This window comes from Solea solea, chromosome 4, assembly GCF_958295425.1.
Source record: "Solea solea chromosome 4, fSolSol10.1, whole genome shotgun sequence".
Lineage (NCBI taxonomy): Eukaryota > Metazoa > Chordata > Actinopteri > Pleuronectiformes > Soleidae > Solea > Solea solea.
Genome location: NC_081137.1, coordinates 2,260,854 through 2,283,302, shown reverse-complemented (window position 1 = coordinate 2,283,302; position 22,449 = coordinate 2,260,854). Strand labels below are relative to the sequence as shown.

Here is a 22,449-nt window from a genome sequence, read left to right as displayed (position 1 = left end):
AGTAGTATTATCACTATTATTATTAGACAAAAAGCACATTTAGCTAGTGGGAAGAAGTCTGTTAATCCAGTTAATCCATAATCTGTCCCAATTTTTTATTAAAATGTAGTAGTAGTTAAAATCATTTGATTAAATGCCAACTGTGTGGTCCTGGGTCTTCACTTGATCGTAGATTTATAAAGACCCTCCCCCCCGGAGGTATTTTCATCACTTTACTTTAGACTTTAAAGAAAACTCGACGGCGCTTCTGCACTGTGATCCTGGCACAGACGCCGCTCTGACGCTGTTACGTATCTGACACGAGTCAACACTCGGCCTTCACAGATCACTCACCGTGAGTTTATCACAGCGCTGTGACTCGAGTCAAACAATCCTGCACCACTCACCCTCAACTCTATTCCAGCACACGTGCGTGTGTGTGTGTGTGTGTGTAACTGGTCTTCCTTATGTTGTGGGGACCTAACTCGCTCACATTAAGGGGACAAATATCCAGTTTTATTATGTTATGGTTAGGGGTCAGGATTAGGATTAGGTCAGTCGTAAATAGGGCTAAATTCGGAGGACGTCTCCAGGAAATGAATGTAAGTCAATGCAATGTCCTCTGAAGTCATGGAAACCAGTGTGTGTGTGTGTGTCTGCCTCCAACAGCAGAGAATAATTAACCCCCCATCCTGGTTACATGTAGCAATTTCCTTAAGTAAATGAAGAACTAATATTGCGGACAAATGCACTCAGAGACATCTTTTTTCTTCTTCTTTGGGGTGAGGCTTGTTGCCTAGTAACAGCTTCTTTTATGAAGAGAATGGACATTTTATCTGAAGGCAACAGTGTCTCTGACTCGATGATCCCATTTATGAAAACAGAAGAACACTCAGCGTGAGTGTGATCGTCTGATAAATCACCTTCTTCATGCGGATGTGTTAAGTTCATTGTTATTATTATTATACTTTCTAGATTATTAGAACTGCACAGAATAAAAGAGTGACACTAGGAAGGTCACTCCGAGTATAGCTCATCTACATTGGAACATGTGCATGTAAGATACCACACTAATATTCAACACATGTAATACATACTAAGAGAATAAAAGCATGAATTCTTATATTTTAGCTATAGCATTTTATCTATCTGTTTTTGTTTTAAGAAAAAATCTATATTCTTTAGATTCACTTACATCCACTTTTTAACGGTTTAGAATGTGATGAGAGCAACTCTTGCATAATGTAGTGTCTAAATTACAACCTAATGTTTTGAATTGATAAATTAATCATTTTTGGTGAAGTTAAAACAATCATTTTACGCAGGTTTTGAGTTTTTATTTTTTTTTTTAGGTTGGGACCCAAAAAATATCTCCTGTGACCATCTGTGGGCCCCGACCCAGTCATTGAGAATCATTAATGATCATAATATTGTTTCAAATATACCATAGTCATTACTATATTATTAATTACATATATAATAACGGTATTTTGAACAGATATAGGTTTTAGCACTGTTTTTTGAATCTTTTGGCCTGTTTTTGGACATTGAGACTCATGAAACTCAAGAAAATGTTACTTTAAATATGTTTTAAACTGTTCACATTTCAAATATAACACATACAATATGATGTTCATGTACAACTGGAGTGTTTTTTTTAATGTTTTTCTTCAATTTAAATAGTTAATGTACTATTTTAACATGCAGTAAATTGCAAATAACTGACAGATATTGAAAGTTATTCTGGAAAAATGGGCAAAAGCACTTAGTCACAGGATCATTTCTGGCCTTTTTATGGTTTTTTTGCGCACATTTGGAGGTGTTTAAGGGCTAAAATGCTTCTCATGTCAAACTTTAACATCATGTATTTCAGCCACTTTATTTAAAGAGTAAATCAAACGCTGATCTGATTCCTCCCGCTCCAAAGCATCTGCCTCATCGCACGTCAACACATCAGGCCGTCACTAAAAAGAGACTTTCATTAAAGCAGGGGGGGAAACGTCACTGATGATTTTCCTGTCAAAATCCTGTTGCAGCAGGTTGACGCAGACCGGGCTGAGCCGTCACGTCTCCGTGGCAGTGACAGGTTCCGCGGACACGTGAGTGACAAATCACACGAGGCCATGGCAGAGGGCGGGTTCTCTCCGGGGAGCCACGTGTTATCAATCACGTCCTCATTACTGTCACCATGGAGACTTTTCCATCAGTTATAAAATGTTTAAAATTTAAAATATATATGTGTCCAAAATTCAAACATTCAGAACGTGGGATTAGCACAAGGTTTATTTTATATTCACTACTCTGTTCACGTCCTCGTAAAAATCCTTTGTGTTTGTACATGAATGACTTATTGATGATCTTTCCTATAGAGAATGCTTGATCCTTATTGGCTGACAGGTGTCCGATATTTCCCCGCGTATCTGACTCCATAACCACACAATTAACATGCATGGTTAATGTGTCAGCTGTTTGAGTTTGTTTATGTTTGGATGAGCTTTAAAAGTTGGGTTAATATACCAATAATAATAATAGTAGAAATTAAGAAATTAAGATATTGTAGATACTTAATGGGAAAGTATTAATTGGATATCATGCTGTAAAAATAACTTAAATATTTACTTTTTTATTTCAAATTCTTAACAACAATTCTTAATCAACCGCAGAGTAATAAGAGATAATATAAGAGATAAGGGAGGTAATTTCCAACTTAACAATGACAGTAATAACATATACTCAGTAATGAGAATTACAATCATGAAAATGTTTGTGTATCAAATTTGCTATATTTTCAATTTCCATTGCTATTATCAAGCTATTACTCTATGGTTACTAGAAATAAGATGGTATTAATGTAATTACACTACACAATTATAAAATATTATTATTAATTATTAGTATATTATTACTGTATTGTAATATTAAGTTGTCAGAAATATTCTTATTTGTATATTAATTGTGGTTTTCTCAATTTATTCTGTTAGATTCCTGCTATTTTTTCTGTAAATCACATTTAAAAAAAGAAAGTATTTAACCATCAGGTTCAGGTTTTACTCAGAGTTCAGTGGAAACAACGGCATGAAGTTACGTCATGTTACTGTAACACAGTAGGTGCAAACCAATCACCACAATATTCATTACAGAGCCCATTAACACAGAACACACATATAAACACCTACTCCTCGGTTCATTTATTCAGTAACAGGCAGAGTGTGTGCGCTGAAGACGTTCATTAAACATGCTACTGATTTGTTTTAAAGCACATGGGGGGGAAAAAAACCATGTCTCCCTGTGTTCCATTGTCTAAATTGCTTTAAATAATGCGGTAACCTTTCGCGTCGCACATCTTGGGGTTGGTGTCAAATTCATTTCAAACAGCCTCGGCTCTGTGGGCTGGAAGACTGGCTGATTATTGGAGTGCTTAGCTGTTGCTCTGTGGGTGGGTTCAGAGCTAATGAAGGCCACGTTGATGGAGAGGTAATTAACTGCGGTCCATACAAACACAGAGAGGCTGGAGCTCTGCATCACATGCAGCTGTTCGCTGACGAAGAAGGCAAATTATGTGTATGTATGTATGTAGACAGAACAACACGAACAAAGGGTATGAACAGATCTGATGATTAAATCACAAAACCAATTAAGAAAATTTGAATCTGACAATCTGAATACAAACACACCTGTATGTACAGTTAATATTTAAAAAAGATATACATATACATATACATACATATACATATATATATATATATATATATATATATACATATATGTATATATGTATGTATATGTATATCTTATACAGACTAAAAATATATGTGTATATATATATATATATATATATATATTTTTTAGTCGCATTACCTCCACTCCAGCAAAAATAAAAACTATCATCTTATCACATGATACATTTCACATTTGAACGTAATACGGTTCACATGATAATGGAATAGCTTTGTGGATTAACATGAGAAGTTTATTGTAAAAAAAAAATCATTTTTATGCGATGGTTTAATATAAAAACGTATTATGTATCACGTTATAACGTAAAAACTTATTACGTGTCACATTATAACGTGAAGCGTTTAAAGGTGAGAAATTCTTACGTAGTGCATTATAACATTAAAACTTATTACGTACCACGTTATAACTTGAAAACTTGTTTCGTATCACGTTATAATGTAAAAACGTATTATGTATCACATTATACAGTGTAAAAACTTGTTACGTACCGCATTATGTAAAAACTCATTACGTACCACATTATAACGTAAAAACTTGTTAAGTATCACGTTATAATGTAAAAACTTATTATGTATCACTTTACAACGTAAAAACTTATTACGTACCGCGTTATGTAAAAACTCATTAAGTACCACGTTATAACTTAAAAACTTGTTACGTATCATGTTATAATGTAAAAACGTATTATGTATCACTTTACAACGTAAAAAGTCATTACGTACCACGTTATAACTTAAAAACTAGTTACGTATCACGTTATAATGTAAAAACTTATTATGTATCACTTTACAACGTCAAAAATTATTACGTACCGTGATATAAAAAACTCATTACGTACCACATTATAACATAAAAACTTATTACGTACCGCGTTATTATGTAAAAACTCATTACATACCACATTATAACTTAAAAACTTATTACGTAACACGTTATAACTTAAAAACTTATTACGTACCACGTTATAACTTAAAAACTTATTACATACCACATAATAACTTAAACCTTAAACCTTCTTGTGTTTATGCGAGTATGTCCACCAGTACCCATTTGTCCAACTCCATGTCAAAAAAATACAATAATAAGCCAATTGGGGCAAATAATATAACAAAGAGTACATGAGTACGCACATGCAGAAATGCAAAGTGTCTCTTTGTGGAACACGTAAAGTATGCCTTGATCTTGAGTGGAGACTCAAATATTGTACGTAAAACTGTGGAAACAAGATTCTGACTTTTCAGAACAACAACAAAATAATTAGTGAAGTGCCAGCTTTCAAGTCTGAGTGAAACATAACAACAACTGCTCTCAGTCTCCATTTGTTCATTTTCTGAAAGGAAAAACTTTCTAGTGCTACAACATGAATAACTACTTTCTGGAACAAAACGCTTCCCACGGAGGAATAAACAAAGACAACCACAGTCCTTAAAAGCTCACCACCGAGGAGAATCGTGAGTCTTGGATGTGCTACCAATCCACTTCAAAATGGGGGGGGGGGAAAGTCTTTACAGCGCGACTTGTTCCTCGTGACTCTAACAGAGGATTTGGTGACGCACTGCCCCCTCATCCTGAGATGTAAAAATAAAATTAAATAAAGAAATAACAGAAAATTAATGTGAGAGTTCATGATTTGGTGCAGGGCTGTGGGGCTGGAGTGCTTAACAGCCATTAAAGAGCATGGGAGGGCATAGCAAATGGCCATAACAAATCTGTCCTAGTTTGCTGGGAGGCATCGGTTTTGAGAAGTGTGCTCGAAATTATTCTCATTTAAATCAGCCTGACATAACAACCTTCCAGCAGCGGGAACCTCCACTCCAGAGCCCACTCCTCCCCCGAGAGGAACAAAGAAATTAGATGAAAGAGGAGAGAACAGTTTTCACGCATAACGGTGTGAGGAGTGGGACTTCACACGGTGGGTGGGTGGGTATGTCGGTATGTGGGGGGTGCAAGTCAGTCAAGCTGCACGTGTTCTTGTGACTGAAAACACTGACCACATAAAAAAATGTAATGTCCAGGTTATAGTCCTCAGCACAAACGTTGTTGGAGACGGAGCAGCAGTAGCCTCGGGCTAAGAAACACTGCATTGCATTACTTCCTCTGAAGTCCCTTTAACATCCTCCCACTACAGCATACATAATGTGTAAACAAGGAAGGGATCAAGTACTTAAAGCTGCACTGGATGGAGCCTACGTGGAATCACAAATAGTGTCTTGAGCATGGAAATCGAAAAGGTTGTGAAAATTCAGAGGCTTCATAACACAAGTTCTTGGGGTTTTTTCACAACTGTCGAATAAAAGCATCACTCAACGTGCATGAAAACTAAGACAATGTTTAGTGTTCTTAATGTCACGTAAACACGTTAGTCCGACTGAAACGGGGCTATCCACATGCCTGGAAAATGTGATTCATAGTCTGATTACTCCTGCATGTGCACGCTTAGTCTGACTTGGCGTACTACACCAAAATGTCGTCCCTGGTCTCGGGCCCGGAAGTTGAAGGTGGACAACACGGCAACACAAGAGCTTATAGACAGATACAGCGCCACCTATGGAGGCGGAGTCAGACGTACACGGCCAATAATTAGATTTTCTCCTCCGGGCAAATTGTCCGATTGCCCGTCTTAGTCAGACTATGACCGTGTTTGTATTCTCCGTCGTTGGAGCTCTAAAACGCTCAAACCTCACTAGCTTATACAGAGATACAGCGCCACCTATGCAGGCAGACGTACATGGCCCATAAATCGATTTTCTCCTCCGCACGTTTACTTGGACTCTAGTCTTAGTCAGACTATGGCCTTAGCTGGATTAAACTGTGCATGTAAACAAGACTGCCTGATACAACTAACAGCTAATAGCAGCGGACGATACGAACTTAAAAAGAAAAATAAATAAAACTCCGAGACTAAAGTGATGAGCGCAGAGCTGCAGCTCACGGCTCCTGCAACAAAGGTGAGTCCCCCCGTCCCTCAGTCACCACAGCGGGGTGAGTCCACCTGGGAGACATTAAGGATGAAGTCCAGCAGTGTCCCGGCCAGCCAGAGGTCCCCTTGTCACTATGAGTGTCGAGATAATTACTGTGTAGTCCTTCATTTAAAATTACCATAAAAAAGAGAAGAAGAAGAGTGTGGATCCAAGAGAACTGTGTGCCAAATGGACTTCAGGGTTGAAACTCCACCAGGGAAATTCACACTTTCTGTTTATGGCAAACACGGCTGCGTGTGTAATTGTATGCATGCCAGAGCACTTGAAGAATATCCTATGTAGGCACACGAAGGAGGCGCCATATGTTGAGCTGAAGACTCTCTCTCTCTCTCCACGACTGGAGTACATGAGCGCAGATGATGGAATGAAAATCACTCTCTCTTTCGAAGAAGGGGGGAAACGTGGCGGCGCTCGTCACGCAGATTGTGCCGCCAGAAGGAAGTGGAAAAAGCAATCCATCCATTGACAATTATTAGATTAGCTGTCCGCGATCGGCTGCAGTGTTTTATGAATATGCATCAACCAATCATGTCTTCCATTGAGACTGGCTGGCATGCTCTCATTCCATTATCCTCGTCGTTATTCTTTAAACTATGATGTTGCATAAAAAAAAAACGCTGCCAAGGTGCATTTATATCAGCGTGGAGTCGTGACTGTTGTGACTTCAAACTGCCCGTTGTGTTTCCACTCAACACTGACTGGCATCTTTAAAACGTCCATGAAATGTCGCTTCAACTGGAATTTGGGTGAAGACACCCAAATCTAGTCCAAGAGAACGCTTGTGCCAAAGTTGAAATGATTCTCCTTCGACAAATGTGTTATTGAGGTCACTTTGACCTTGAACCGAGACCATCAAACTCAAACTCATGGATCCTCAAGTCCCAGTGAAAGTTCAATCACTTGATTTCCAACATATGGACGTTGACTTCTACAGAAATGAAGGTCCAAAAGGCTAAAAACAGTCCTAGAAAACATTTCTGCCCGAGTGGAACTAATTCCTCCTACAAATGTGTGTTTTTTGATGCCACTGTGACCTTGACCTGCAAAGATACCCTTAGAGAGTGTTCCTAAACTACACAGTTCAAGGTCACAGTGCCTTCAGAGAAACTGCATCTCCTCTGCTTTTGCAAACGTGATATTTTAAGACGACCACGGGGACGCAGTTGAGGGTGAATTGATTTGATATTGTCAGTCAAAGTTCAAATCTTGGTGAAATTGATGGTTTAAGCGTCAAGATCACTAAACAACACATAGATATTGCAGTAGTACAAAATAAGATTAAAAAATATAAAACAACAGAGGCCTCATTAGAACAATAAAAAGTCCAAGTGAAAGTTTGTGCCAAATTTGAAAGACTTCTTCTAATTTGTCCCTAAGAAGACGGTCACGGACCGATGACTCCGAGACAAAAGCCGAAGCACAACAAACACACAACCTTAGTGTTGCTGTTGTGAAATACTGTCTCAGAAATCCAATCCCACTGTACTTGAACTAAAGAGTCTTTTGCTCTCGGGAGATCACTTAACGCCGTCTCTCCATTACGGTCTACGGGGTTTTTCCGACTCTCTCTCTCTCGCTCTTGCACAGTAAATAACTACGGGACGCTCGTTTAAGGCCGGAGAGGCTTCGTCGTTAAAATGTAAACGTTAGTTGGAGTGGAAAGACGCATCTGAAAGTGTGGCCGACTGGGCACTGCGATCCTTCACGCTGGATCGAGCCGTGTCTATTTCCACAGATTGGTTTGGCAAAAACTCTCAAACAGGCGTCAGAAAAAAAGACTGGAGAGAGAGAGGGGGGGAGGAAGGGAAGGGGAGGGGAGGGAGAGAGGGAAAGATAGTCAGTGCGTGACAACATGAGAGAGGGAGGCGCAGGTAAACGCAGCGAAAAATACGGCTTATCTTCGCCTTCGTCCCCTAAACTCCCGAAAGGTTTTGACAGATAACAAGATGAATTTATGCTTTTGTGGGAGCAGAGTGTGATTCAATGGGAGGGGCAGGGGGACAGAAACGGGACGCAGACGCCGTGGATCCTTTCTCCACCGTGTTGTTTTTCACATTCGGTGTCTTGTTTACTTTGTGAATTAAGCTGAGCGACACGCGTTTAAACAGTGTAAAGAAACAACAACAACAACAACAACAACAACAACACCGTTCCTCACAGCCAATAAGTGATTACAGCAAATTTAGCAGCGGGCGCGCGTCTGCAGCCAAAAACGCTTCTTGATGAATGAATCAGTCGCTCCCAGATGTGCGCAGTCATTTGGTCCACTCTTCACAGAGCTGCAGTTAATCAGGGACATTTGTGAGGAGCAGGCTTTCATTTTGAAAATATTTAGTGACTGTCCACGGAGAGTTTACAGTCGCTCTCCTCTGCGCCTCTGACATAAATGTTATTTTTACATCAACTGTTTTCCCAGAAAAATCATTTCCCCTCACTTCCAGAATAGGTCGCTCTGGAGAGGTTTTGTGAAAATAGACGTGCTTTATTTATCGACACGCTGCTTAGCAACCCAAAAGTATCTCTCTTTCAAGAACTTTGTGTTATGTTATATATAAAACGTTCACATGTAGTATAATAGGTATGATAACCATACTTATATGTAACAAAAAATGGCCCAAAATATGTCTTTCAACTGGAAGAAACATATCAGTCGAGCTTTAACGTAAAAAAAAAAAATGCATATGTACAAACCCATATATGTTATATGAATAAATACAGCTTAATAACTTCTAGGTGCTTTACTTTTGTACAAAAAGACGTCGAGGACAGCACGTGGGTCCAAACCTGCAGATATAAACACAGTGTTGCTGTGTTGCCTAAAGGCGACGACTGAACATAAACCTGTCCGCGCCAAACGGGGAAAAAGAGAACAAACACATTTGGTGATAACCAGATTTCCTTTTGGAGCACAGGAAATTAATTTACAGAGATAAAAAGCGCTTAACGTGAGCCGGTGCTTCCACATGAAAAATAAAACACACTCGTAAAATAACTGCCTGTTTGAATAAGTTGTGTGCCGAGGAAATGAGGAGCTTTGAGCTGCTTCTTCTTCGTCTTTCCTTTTTTGTTTTGGGTCCATTTGTCTCCCAGGCTCCTTGTATAAACTCACAGTGTGCAGGAGGATGAGGCAATGTTCAAATATGAATTGGAAAACATGGCGGAGGACAGAAAATCCCCAGGTCTGACTTGTGTTTATGCAGCTGTCGGATCAGACAAACACACTTCTGATCCTCTGATTTCCCCGAGCACGAGACCAACGCGAGCGCGTCGAGACGCTTCGGTGGAAATCCGACGCGGGGAAAAACTAAATATTAAGGCAAAGATAATGAGATGGAAGCGGGGCGAAGATTTGTATGCCGCACTTCACCGCTTTTCATTAGACTAATGCAATCTAATGGCCAAAATAATGATGTACGTTCCTGCAGAGGCGGAGGTCTCGCCGCTAATCTGTGGACCCACGCTTGATCAACCCCGTCACAGGGTGACCCGCTCGCCTGGTCACGCTCGCAAAATACTTGCATTTACATTATTGGTGATGAAGGAGTGGAGAACCAGTCGCTCAACTCCAAAGACACATACAGGAGAGTCACAGTTGGTGGCAGACGTGGATCACTGCCGTACAACACGCTAAAAACATGCAGCGGAGAAGTGTACAAATCTGGGATAATGTTTGCTCTGGCTGTTGCCATACTGGTGAAAAGCACCAGGGGGCAGTATAATGGGTGAGCGACATTGAGTCTGTCACATTCTGTGAAATATTGCTCAATTTGTAAGGATTTAACACACGCAGTGAACTCTGGCTTCAAACCAGTCAACAAACTTTATAAAAACCTGCATAACAGTTCTGCAACGTTAGTTCAAAGTCAAAATAATGTGATCTTAAGGGCCCAGAATCCACAAAAGTTTGGTATCGCATCAGCTTTTTATCCGAGATCGGATCCGAGAGAGGGAAAAAATCTCTAAACGCCAACTTTGCACTTTTGGGAAAACCAAATCCATTGTTGGTGTATTTCTTGGCAGTGTTACAGCACCACATACAGGCCTGGCATGCATACGACAGCTTATATAGTCGTGTCGTGGGGATATTTCACGTGTGTGAACTTCTTCGGAACAAAAATAGAAAACTGAAACGCTGGTTTAATTTAAATCTTTCCACATGCGGTGCATCAGTGTGTTCAGCCACACACAGATTGAAGTTTAAGGTAAATAACCTGCACTTTCTTCCCTCTGTGTGTCCTCAAAGAACTTTTGGAAACTCAGAGGGAAGCATTTGAAGCAGTAATGGTGGTGCACTCCAGTATGTGCCTCTAATGGAGAGGCGCCCTTTTATTTTGTCATTGGGAAAGTGGAAGCACTTTAAAGCGAGCGCGACATCCCTGACCTCTTCCTTGTTTGTTTTTTAAAACCGAGACGAGTGTGGAGCGTCGTCCAGTGTGTCCTGACGAGACGGCCGGGGCGGTCACACGTGCGTGCACACACACACACACACACACACAAGAGGTGCTGACATTTCCAATCACAGCATCGGGGGGGGGGAAGCGGAGCCGATGCTGACACCGGCGACGAGACGAGCGGAACACAGCGTCGAGGACGAGGCGAGAGACCGCGGAGCTGGCAGGAAGCAGAGGCTGAGGTCAGGAAGTTGCTCCGCTCCCTGCGAGGCGCGAGCGGCCGCGTAGCCGCCGGGGACGAAGCTCCCGCCCGCCGAATGTGGGTCACTCACCCCGGCTTCCACCGTGCTCCTTCTCCTCCGGCATTTATTTGAATACAGCGTGTGAATCCCACATGGCTCTGCAGTACTGCAGTACTCGTGTTGCAGTGTACATAGATTAGGACGAGTGCAGTCCGTGTTTGTGTGCAGAAACATGACAGTGTTTACTTGGGCAAGAAAAAAACAGGAGAATTGTGCGTATAGCGTGTACATCCATCTGGAACCGGACCTTTTCTGACTGAATTGAACTAAATTCGAAATTCAACTGGACAAAAACTGCCGTGTGCATGTTCCTGCCCTCGGGCTTCGACCTGGAACCAACAGAAGAAGATGGTACTGATGAGGAAGAGGAGAAGAAATGTCTTATGTCTTTTGGTTGTGAGAAATAGAAGCTGATTTTGCTGTAGACTTCCATTCAAATGGAAACAGAGGAAGTAGAACTTAGAGGTAATAGGTCAACCACCTATCGCCGCCCTAGTGTATCGGAGGCTTGTGTTCAGGGAGAAGGACGGTCGTTTGTGACTGAATCACCAAAACCTCGTCGGTATGCGAGCGGCGACCTGGCTGACATTTAAAGACTTCACCGGCGTGAGCGTCTCACACCAGCCTTTGATATTCTGCAACTATGACTTATCTCCTTATGAATAAAACAGCACAGACCATTTCTCGGGCTGCTCACCAGCTGCAGCTCGTTGGCACAACAAGGCGAGTTCAAGTCGAGCAAATAATTATCATTTCATTAAAGACGCCGAGGCCTAAAGGGTCAGACGAACAGAGACACACACAGATGCTTTACCAGGTCACTTCTTTCACGACGGTAGCAGGCACCGCGGGTTTGACCCATTTAACGGCAACTTTTGGGAAATTTCTGCCACTTCAGGAACTGATGAGTCAACCCACTGGAACGACGTGTAGGGCGCGGTCGGTGCACGAGGACACCCGGAGACTTGAATCCCTGCAAACACACAGCGGACACGCCCACTGTACAGAGATTGGTGGAAACTTTCAATTTCGGGCAGAATTTGTTTCCTTATCCGAGAGATTGTAACACTTCTGTTTTGGAGACTGGAGACATGGTTTGATTAGGTTTTACAGTGTTTTTTTTTTACTCTGATTGCTGCTCATTTGTACGACACCACCGTCAACATCCATCCATCCATCGTCTACCTCTTCATCATCATCTACTTTTTTGGAAAAACAACATCACTATGTATCTCCCACTCGTCTTCATCGCCATGTGATGGGAGTATTGAGGATGATAATCGCAGGTCGGAACACGGCCTCCGTGAGAGGTGGCTGAGTGTGATGTTTTTGACCTGAGACCACAGTTTGGACCACACTGTTCCCGCTGTGTGAATGATCTGCCTCTTCAACTACTAAAATACCTCACTGTGTGCACAAGCTCATCACTATGTGCTGTTTGATCCTGTGCAGGGAACTCACAGCGGGTTTGATCACAGCTGCAGGGGGAACTCAGGTCGACTTTGTCGGCCTAAAAAAACAGAAGCCGGAGGAAAAGATCTGCCGAGCTGGACGACAGGCGTCTCTCGACGTGATTGTTGTGTATCAAACCACTGGCAGCGACGCGAGCGAGAGGTTTTCTCTGTGTGGATTCACTGAAGCGACTCCACTCCCTCTCAAGTTTCCCACCTCTGTGACCCTTGAAGGATAAGCAGCGGGGCTAATGGATAACACATGAGATCAGATAGGAGATAAGATTGTCGGGACTTTTACTCGCCCGCCCTTCAGGACCTGAACTTCACAAGAATGAGGAAGTGGACGGAGAAAATCACCAGAGATCCCTCTGTAACCCTCAGCACCATAAAGGAATCATGATAGAGACTCATTTACTGTCATATCTTTTAAACCTTATATCATTCTGACTTGGTCGTGATGACGTAAGAAATACACAAACATCTTCACTAAAGGGTTGGAAAATTCAGTCTTTGGGAGTCACTGCTTTATACCTGTGCTCGTCTGTGTTATTATAAGGATTATAAGGACTCGTGTTTGGAGGCACAGTCAGAAAAGATTATTTCCACATACAGAATCCATACATTATTACACCTTAAGTTAAGGTGATATTTAAGTGGAATGACATTCTCTTCACCACGCGACTGAATTCAGTCTCCAATGACAGCGTGACTCTTTAAATGTGCAGCCTTTCCTGAAATCTATTCACTTCCAGTGACTGACTTTTGTGTTTCACTGGAACACAACACGTGTAAACTTCTATTTTCTGTGCGACACAAACACTTTCTCTGGAAAGAAAAGTGTACAGCAGTGACTTGAACTGCTGATGTTCAACAATAAACGACGAGTGGTGAAAAATGCTGCACACAAGAGACAAGCCCAGCGTGCTAGATACCAGAAAATGCAGCTCTGCATGTTATTATTATTATTATTATTATTATCATCATCATTGCACTTGCGCGGTGAATACATTTAACGCACCACTGCTCTGCATCTCTGTGACTTACAGCCGTGCAGCAGAGGGAAAAAGACTCCGTCCTGAGGTGGTCAAACCCTGGCCTCCGTCTCCGAGACTACGCGTGGACATCACGGATAACAATGTCAGAGTCAGAGGGAAGATAAAGAAAGAGGAGTCGCTAGTTTTTGAATTTTCTCCATATCATGAAACGGTCCAGGAGTTAAAGAGGACGTAGTGTGTTATTATGAGGTGGTTGTATTCAATTTCTGTGGATGGACATCCCCTCATTCTACACACAGCACCTTTAATGACCCTATATTTGAATGCAAGGTTAAGATACTCCTTTGCATCCCCTCATAAATGTATAATACATTTCTACATTAGCACAGAATAAAGTGACGAACAGAACGCTGCAGTGTGTGCGATTAACACGGTCTGACGGCCGCGTCGAACCCCCGCGAACGTCTGATTTAATTAAACTATTTTCATCTCGATTGTGATGAATGTGTGCAGAACAATGTGAGCGGGACCTCGCCGCACGCTTCACAGTGTGGCCGATTCCTGAGTGGAACTGCGGCTCTGACAGCGGGCGAAGACGAATGCCTGGGATTCCTGGGGGGGTTGGGACTCTGATAAGGAATGGGTTTGCACTCACGGTCTCGGTCGAGGATAAATTCACACAAACAGCAGCTGGTAAAAAGAAGCTCTAAATCATAGATGAATTTCACGTTCCAGCTTCCAGCAGAAACCTGCAGAACCCTGGGAACAAGTTGAAGACAAACCACCTACGGCCGGTCGGGGAGGAGCCAAGACGTGTGATCACTGAACAACACGGGATGAAATTTTAATGCCAAAGCCCGAAATTGCACTTCTTGCTTCTTGATTAAACATTTTGTTAGTACTCCCGGTGAGCGACTGTAATTTCCCAAAGGCTGACAGTTAAATACTGTATGAAGTTTCATTGGGTCTTTAAGGAGATAATACAGTAGCTGTGAGATCATTATTTTTACATGTATTTTTGTCAAACTAATATAAGGTTATGTCAATAAGGGACTTGTGCTATGTTCATTTGAGGCTTTAAGTCTATAATGAAATAGTGTAGTGCTACAACTCTTAAAACTAAGCTTGTTAATCTGTCTGTAATGTTCCTTAAAACAAGGAAAAACTGGACAAAACCGGCCAGAATTCAAGAAAGTTGTCATTGAAATGCTAATGTAAGAATCATTTACTTAAAATGGATCTTCCTTTACTTGATTTAAGCTGCATTAAGAATGTATATGATAGAATTCCACCTATTTAACACGTCCTTAATAGTGAACACACTTGCTTGCCAAGAGTATTTTTCTTTTTGGGCACGTTTTCCAGAAACAAGGCTTATTTTTTACTTCCGCTCTGTTATTTTAGTTTAAAAACTAAAGAGACAAAAACTTTTTCGGATCAGTGATCCAGAGAGTCACTCCCTTTTCCCGTCCTGACGGGATTATACGACACACGTCTCGACTACCAACTCAACCCTCACTATCGGTTCACACAGTTCAAAACCTCCTAATTAGTCCAAGGGACAAATCCCTGATCTTAAACCTGATTTGTTCTCCAGCGAGTGACACTTTAAACGTGTCGAGCCACAGAGAAAAAAAAGTGTCTCTCGTGACTTTTTCCTCTCCTGTCTCGCCCCCCCCCCCCTCCCCTGTAGAATATTCTTGCTTCGTGAACACCATCATAATGGGATCTGCAGTCATTTGGACGGTCGGGAAATCCATACGTCATTATAAACGACAAAAAAACAGCAGCACGGAGACATGGAGACAAACCAACAGACTGACAAAGACAGACATGAAAAAGAAAACATGAAAAAATGCTCAGAAATTGTGCATTTTTTTCAACATTTTCTCACAAAATTAGAATAATCGTAACCTTACTTCAGACAATTGACATCTGAGGGCCCTTAGTTTGCCAAACTACAATGGAGAGATTCCAAACCCTTTAGGTGATTCATTGACATTATTATTATTATATTAATATGCTCACTAACTACTACTAACTCACACACATGAAGGGATTTCATAAACACGTGAGACAGCGACAGATAAAGACAGGAAGCCGTTTGTAATTCTCCTCAGACGAGGCTGAACATGCATCATTTGGGAGGAGGATACGGAGACGGCGATGATCTCCAGAGAATCCAGGGAAAAAAAAGTTTTGCCACATAATCTCACTGGGGATTATTGGGCAAGGAAGCAGGCAGAATAATCTCCGGAGGAAAATTCTGTTAACGCTCGTGTTCACACATCCAGACCCTCAGTTTACATACGTTGTCAGGAGAGAAATGCGACTCAGAGCTTCCACGTGAGAACGACTTGCTATTTTTAACACATCAGTGGAAATGTCACAACAATCACCCGCAGATCGCACTAAAAGTACTTTTATTTCAAAGTCGACAAAAGACTTAATCATAATCTGCTGAGGGTTTTAAAGTGAAACAGCTGTTTATAAATTGTTTCTTCAGGGAGGAAAGCACGCTGCGTTTCAGTCAGAGCCGAATGACTTATTGAGGCTTAATTAATACTCGATGAGTATTTGTGATATTCAGTTCTGATTAACTCGACTGTATTTACACTATCTTTTATCATTATCATCCCTGAGTTGAGCTGCTAATAGATTCCTCTCGTTTCTCTTCCTCCTCCTCCTCCTCCTCCTCCTCCTCCTCGCGCTGCCTTCGAGTCAACGAGCGAGAGATAAACTTCCCTCAACCTTTGTCAAGTGCAAATCATCATTTTAATTCTCCCATATCGTGAATACTGCGTCGACAAGGACGAGCAGAGGGGACAGAACGGGCTTGAGACTTTCTACAAACAACGGGTCAGAGAAAATATAAAGCTGGGATTCTTTGTGAGACGGTGGAAACCTGCATTAGAGGCTTTTACATTATGTCAAGACCCTAACCAAAGCATTAAAAGCCAATTAAAAGCATTTAAACAAAAGAAAAAGGGCCTGATTGTCCGTATATGTACATGATGTACCCACTTATCACAGTTTCATGGCCTCTTTCCACTTGCATGCTCATAGAATGAAGACATTTAGCATGTATTCATTAGCAATATGACAACAAAAGTCAATGATTCCTTTCATTACCGCTCTGTCGGAGTCCATTTCATGCAGCGAGTGCACATTAAACGCTATATCACAGGTAATTATTTTTAATAATTCAGGATGTTGTTATAAGAAAATGGGTTCCATCGATTTCGCCGACATCACGCATGACGACGCCGTCATTAAATACGACATTAAAGACTCGGTCAGCTATGTGTGTGTCCGTAGATAATAAGCAGCAGTTGTTGTTGTCGTTATCAGGTGCAGACTGCGGCGGAAACGTGGCGGGAAATCGTCACAGCGCGACTCAAACTGTGAGCGAAACACCAGAGTCGTTTCAATCAGTGATCGGCGAGCATTAGCCGGTCAAACAGAAATGACTCACAATCCTTTCCTGAGAGAAAAAGGATAACTCTCACAGTGTTAGGCCACCACTTCAGAAGGTGAACCACACAGTGATGAGCACTTTAACACCATCATTTCATTTTCACCTCTCTGTTCTCTATTTTCAGCTCTGACTCCAAATACACCCGACACACCACTCGCCTCAGGATACGTCCATATTTCTTAAGGAGCAAATAAAATATTGTATTTTATTTTATCTAACATTAATAATCTGACAAATTATTAGATTATTTCGTCGGATGTCGATGGGGAAAACTGTCGCTCCAAAACTCAGGAGCCAATCAGCAGGCAGCTTCCTCAGGCCCCGCCCACAAACAAAAAACAACAGTGCAAAGGACAAATCAGGGAGCGCAAAGAAGAAGTGTCTTTTCAAATAAAATAGAATATTTTTGAATGATTAAATCGACAAAATAAAACTACTGACACAAATCCAAACCAATCTGTGTCCAAATACTATTACACTTGACCGTTCAGGTTCATGCTCGTGCCGGCGTAAACAGGAAGTGGGCGTTTGTTTGTTTACTTATCTACAGACAGAACGGCGAACAAGAAACAACGACGACAACGGAAAATCCAGAGCTGGAATTTCTACGATGAGAGCGACAATGCGAGGAGTAGAATGTGTTTGTAAAGAAGACACTGAAGGAGGATATGGTGAGGAAGAAGGAATGCATCATCATCATCATCATTGTTACTGCTGCTTCCAAACAACCATGAAAATCACGCATGAACGCCTCAAAACACGATACATTTACATGAACTGGAAACACATCACCACAATTACATGCGTGACCTTCCGCCGTCATTAAATCCCTGCAATTCATTTAGATATTATGCAACAGCCTTTATGTCATCATGCCGTGTTAAAGCAGGCCCAAACAGTGAGACGATGATGAAGTTGTCCAGCACTGGTAATTGCTCCAGTAATGCTGCAAAATCCTAGATTTCTTATAAAGCCTGTCGACTGGGGACCTCAGCAGCTGCACAGCTTTGTTTAGATGCAGCCTGAACGCCTTAAGCATAAACCTTGGACAAATTGCGAGCGATTACGTGCGAGCGTAATTGTAAAGGAGATAAAAGAGTGTAGTTTATGGCTGGAGGGGAGTGACGAGTGTTGGCGTGGAGGTGGATCAGGAAGCGAGGCAAATAATGTGTCCGTCGATGATCCGTGCTCACATGATTGCGTGGAAACAGGAAAAAGAGCAGGAGGAGCTTCTGCTGTGCGTGTAAACATGTGTTTTTTTAATGGGTGAATATGAAAGCGCAGACTTACTTGAGGCTGAACTGCTCCACAGTGGAGTTGGGCATCAAGTAGAGGAAGATGGTGAGCGTCTCCCCGGGTTTCAGCGGTTTCTCGGGCAGCCTGAGGAACATGTTTTTGTCCAGCTGCTTGTCCACCAGCTGCTGCTCCTGACTGGCCTGGTACAGGCTGATGCTCCCAATGCGCAGCAGGGGGTGCTGTGACAAAGGTTCTCCCCTGGAAGCGCCACCACCAGTCCTGTAACCTGAACCCTCGCTGCACTCCCCTTCCAGATTGGGCTCATGGAGCGTGTAGTAGAGCTCGGCCTGCAAAGTCTCACTCGTCAGCCCATCCAGGAGCCCGTCGCCGGAGCCTTTCCTGCGGCCCAGCGGGGCCACGTTGGTGTTAAACCAGGACACAGGCAGATCCAGCTGGGCCAAGCACTGCGCCAGGTTGCCTTTCATGCGACAGGAGGTTTTAATTTCACGGACATCCCTGAAGGCATGCAGACGGACACAGGGAAGCTTGTCCTGAGCCTTGAAGTCGTCCCAGTCGCGGCCAGCGATGTAGAAAAACACCTGGACCGCGGGGTTGTTGGAAAACACCCGGGCCTGGACAATGAAGGCGCGGACCTTCCAGTTGACGGTCAGCTGGCCGGGGATATCCAGCGGACTAGCTGGTTGCAGCAGCTCCTTGGACAGAGCCTGGTCCCGGGCAAAAGGCCCAAAGCTTATGTTGATGGCAGGGAGGTCTTTTGTCTGGAAAACCACAAAACTCTCAGCTCGTTGCAGTGGGTGTCCGGTGCCGGGGCCACTGCTGCCGCTCTTACCGCCCCCACCGACCGTCTGCCCTGTGATCTGGGCCTCCCGCAGGAAGAAAGCCAGCTGCGCATTGGACATTTTGAAGTTGGCAGGCAGGTAGACGCTTGGCGGCGAGGGACTGGCCGTCATCGCCGAGGAACTGAGGAGAGCATCGGAGCTGGTGGGAAAGATTTTACCTGCAAGGGCTGTGGAGACAGAAAGGAGAAAAAGAGAGGTTTATACACAAGAATTGTAAGAAACGTCGCACTTTACATAACAATGAAGCCAGAGATGCAGAGAAGAGAGATCAATGAAACCAAACAGCGCACGAGAAAGTCAGAGATCTGCTCCACTACACCAGCCATCGGGGACAGAAGGGGGGAAAAGGTCAACACACGTTTATTATCGGATGATAAGTGGCCAATAGATGTCAGAGCGAGACGTGTCAACATCAACAGGTTCTCAGAAAAGCTCCCACTTCACTCAGTCACACATTTCCACACGTTTGATCTCAAAACTCACAGCACAAAACAAAACAACTGCGAATGAGACACAAACTCACGAGGGACCGGCTGGTGTCTCTAAAGTGTCAAAAAGTAAAAAACAACAAACTCGACTTCTTCAAAAAAGGGAAAAACAAGTCAACACAGTTTAACACCTACTATAAGTGACTTTGGCGGAATCAAAGCAGCGGGGGGAACAAACGGAATAAATGTGACATACTCATCAAAATCACCCAGAGCTGAGCACAAACGCAGAGTTGCACGTCCCCATGGTCCAAGGCAAATGTTAAAAATCCCATATTCCAAGCGGTTTTGTCATCGAGAGCTCATCCTTTAAAATGTGAACACTAATCAGAGCGGTCGCTTTTCATAAAACAAATCCCCCAGAACAGAAAAAGAAAGCCTCTTCACTTGCACTCCACAGAAGTTTAGGTTCCCCTGAAGAAAATCTCTGCCATGTGTTGCAAGAAGAAGAAGAAGAAGAAGAAGAAGACACAGATATGCTCCAGCAGTTCTTCCTTCACTTCTTGAAGCCGACAACAAAGGTCCTGAGCCTCTTGAACTTGTGCTCGTCTGATTCCCTGTGGCTGGAGTCTTGGCGTGAGAGTGGTTGAGCTCCACACAGCAGTAGCAGCAGCAGCAGCAGCAGCGGCGGCAGCAGCAGCGGCAGTGGCGGCTCTTTCAAGCCCAGACTGAGCATGGCTCCAGGACACACACTCTTGATAGACACGGCTGGACCTCCTCCCTCCTGGTTGGTGGGCTGTACAGGAACTACAGACAAAAGCCTTTGACGCCGCCCCAACTCGCCACACCTAGTCTCTCCAGTCTATAATCACCATTTTAGCTCCCGGTCAAGAGCAGACACACACACACACACACACAACCCTCTGAGGACACCACACACACACACACACACACACTCAGAAGAGGTGAAAGAAATAACACTCTTCTGCTGGATTCATCCCCCTGGACGTGTTCAGGCAGACTCTTATGTGTATGCGCATGCAAGTGAGTATAAGGGCTGTGAGTGAGTGAGTGTGTGTGTCTGTGTGAGGTAAGGGCGGGGGATGGATGTACTGCTTGAATGCCTCCAGGCAGAGAGCGAGAGAGAGAGAGAGAGAGAGAGAGAGAGAGAGAGAGAGAGAGAGTAAGTGCGACAGAGAAGGGGAGAAGGGAGGAGGGATTAGGTAAAGATTATTGATGAATTAGCCTAGCTCTCTTTCCCCTCTCCTCCTCCACCACCTCCCCACTCTCCCTCCTCCTCCTCCTCCTCCTCCTCTTTTTTCGTCTGCTTTAGCCCCATGAGAAATCCATGAGAATGAAGGGGGATACCAGCTGGAGGGGGAGGGGTATGTGGACTGCCTCCCCGCTTCACTCACATGTGCCTGGAATTCCCTAAATAAAAGAAAGAGGGATCCGTGTGTGTGTGTGTGTGTGGGCCCCATAAACTGAATGGCAAACAGTGGTGAGTAACAAAAGATGAAGCCACAGCCGTGGAAACATCCCGCACTTACAAATGAGCAGTCGTAGCCATAGAGAAGGCTGCAGGAACTATAATGATGAGAGACGCTACTTAGAGGCCGCCTAGTCTTTATCGAACCGAAAAGCTCTCTAGCTCTCAGGAATGTGTGTGTGTGTGTGTGTGTGTGTGTGTAAGCTGCTCACGGCTTGATCAAAATTAAAAGCGACAAATATGTGCAGCAGTCCCAAAAAAAACCACCTTCCCCACATCCACATCCACATGACGACAGCCTCAGTTGAAAATGGTGTTTCTAAAAAAAACTCCTTCTGAGAAATAATCTACATCCATATTAACACACTAACAAATACTTATGCTGGTGTCAGCTTCTCTCTGTTGCAGTTGCTTGTACCTCAGTCTAACTGATAAACCAGGTTTTTGGACTGAGTCGGAATGAGTCCATTCACTCCCCAGACAAATAAATCCGCAATTCACCAAGGTTTTTTTTATGCTTTTGCTCCAATTGGCCGGTGAACACGGCAAATTTGTCTTCATGGATTCATGGTCTTGGAGGATTTTTCCCACATGGAAACAGAACTTCTGGCCTTTTTCATCCATACAAAGTTTTACAAAATTGGAATTGAAGGAAGGACCCAAGTAAAAGATACAACATTGTAGCCACGGTAACAGTATGTTTATAGGCAGGTTAAAAGTCCAACTTTAATCAGACTAAGACAATAATTGGGTTTTCTCAATGTCATGTAAACACGTTAGCTAGTCGAGCTGGTCTTAGTCAGACTAACATACCTGGATAATGCTACACATAGTCCGATTACTCCTGCATGTATACGATTAGTCGGACTAAGACAATAACTTAGTTTTCTTAATGTCATGTAAACACGTTAGTCCGACTAAAATCAAGCTAGTCTTAGTCAGACTAACATACCTGGATAATGCGATTCATAGTCCGATTACTCCTGCATGTATACCCTTAGTCGGACTAAGACAATAATTTAGTTTTCTTAGTGTCATGTAAACACGTTAGTCTGACTAAAATCGAGCTAGTCTTAGTCAGACTAACATACCTGGATAATGCGATTCATAGTGCATGT

General features: G+C 42.9%; 1 protein-coding gene across 4 annotated transcripts in view; it reads right to left on the bottom strand.

Annotated features, from left to right (window-relative positions):
- tmem132e (transmembrane protein 132E) overlaps positions 1 to 22,449 on the bottom strand; it is a 373,228-nt gene that overhangs the window by 101,026 nt on the left and 249,753 nt on the right. For 3 of the 4 annotated variants that reach the window (XM_058626897.1, XM_058626899.1, XM_058626896.1), the window contains one exon: positions 18,609 to 19,581. In XM_058626897.1, coding sequence (XP_058482880.1) covers positions 18,609 to 19,581 — 973 coding nt within the window. Of the gene's footprint in view, positions 1 to 18,608; positions 19,582 to 20,098; positions 21,461 to 22,449 lie in introns of those variants that run through there. The other variant, XM_058626895.1, reaches the window with a different exon arrangement.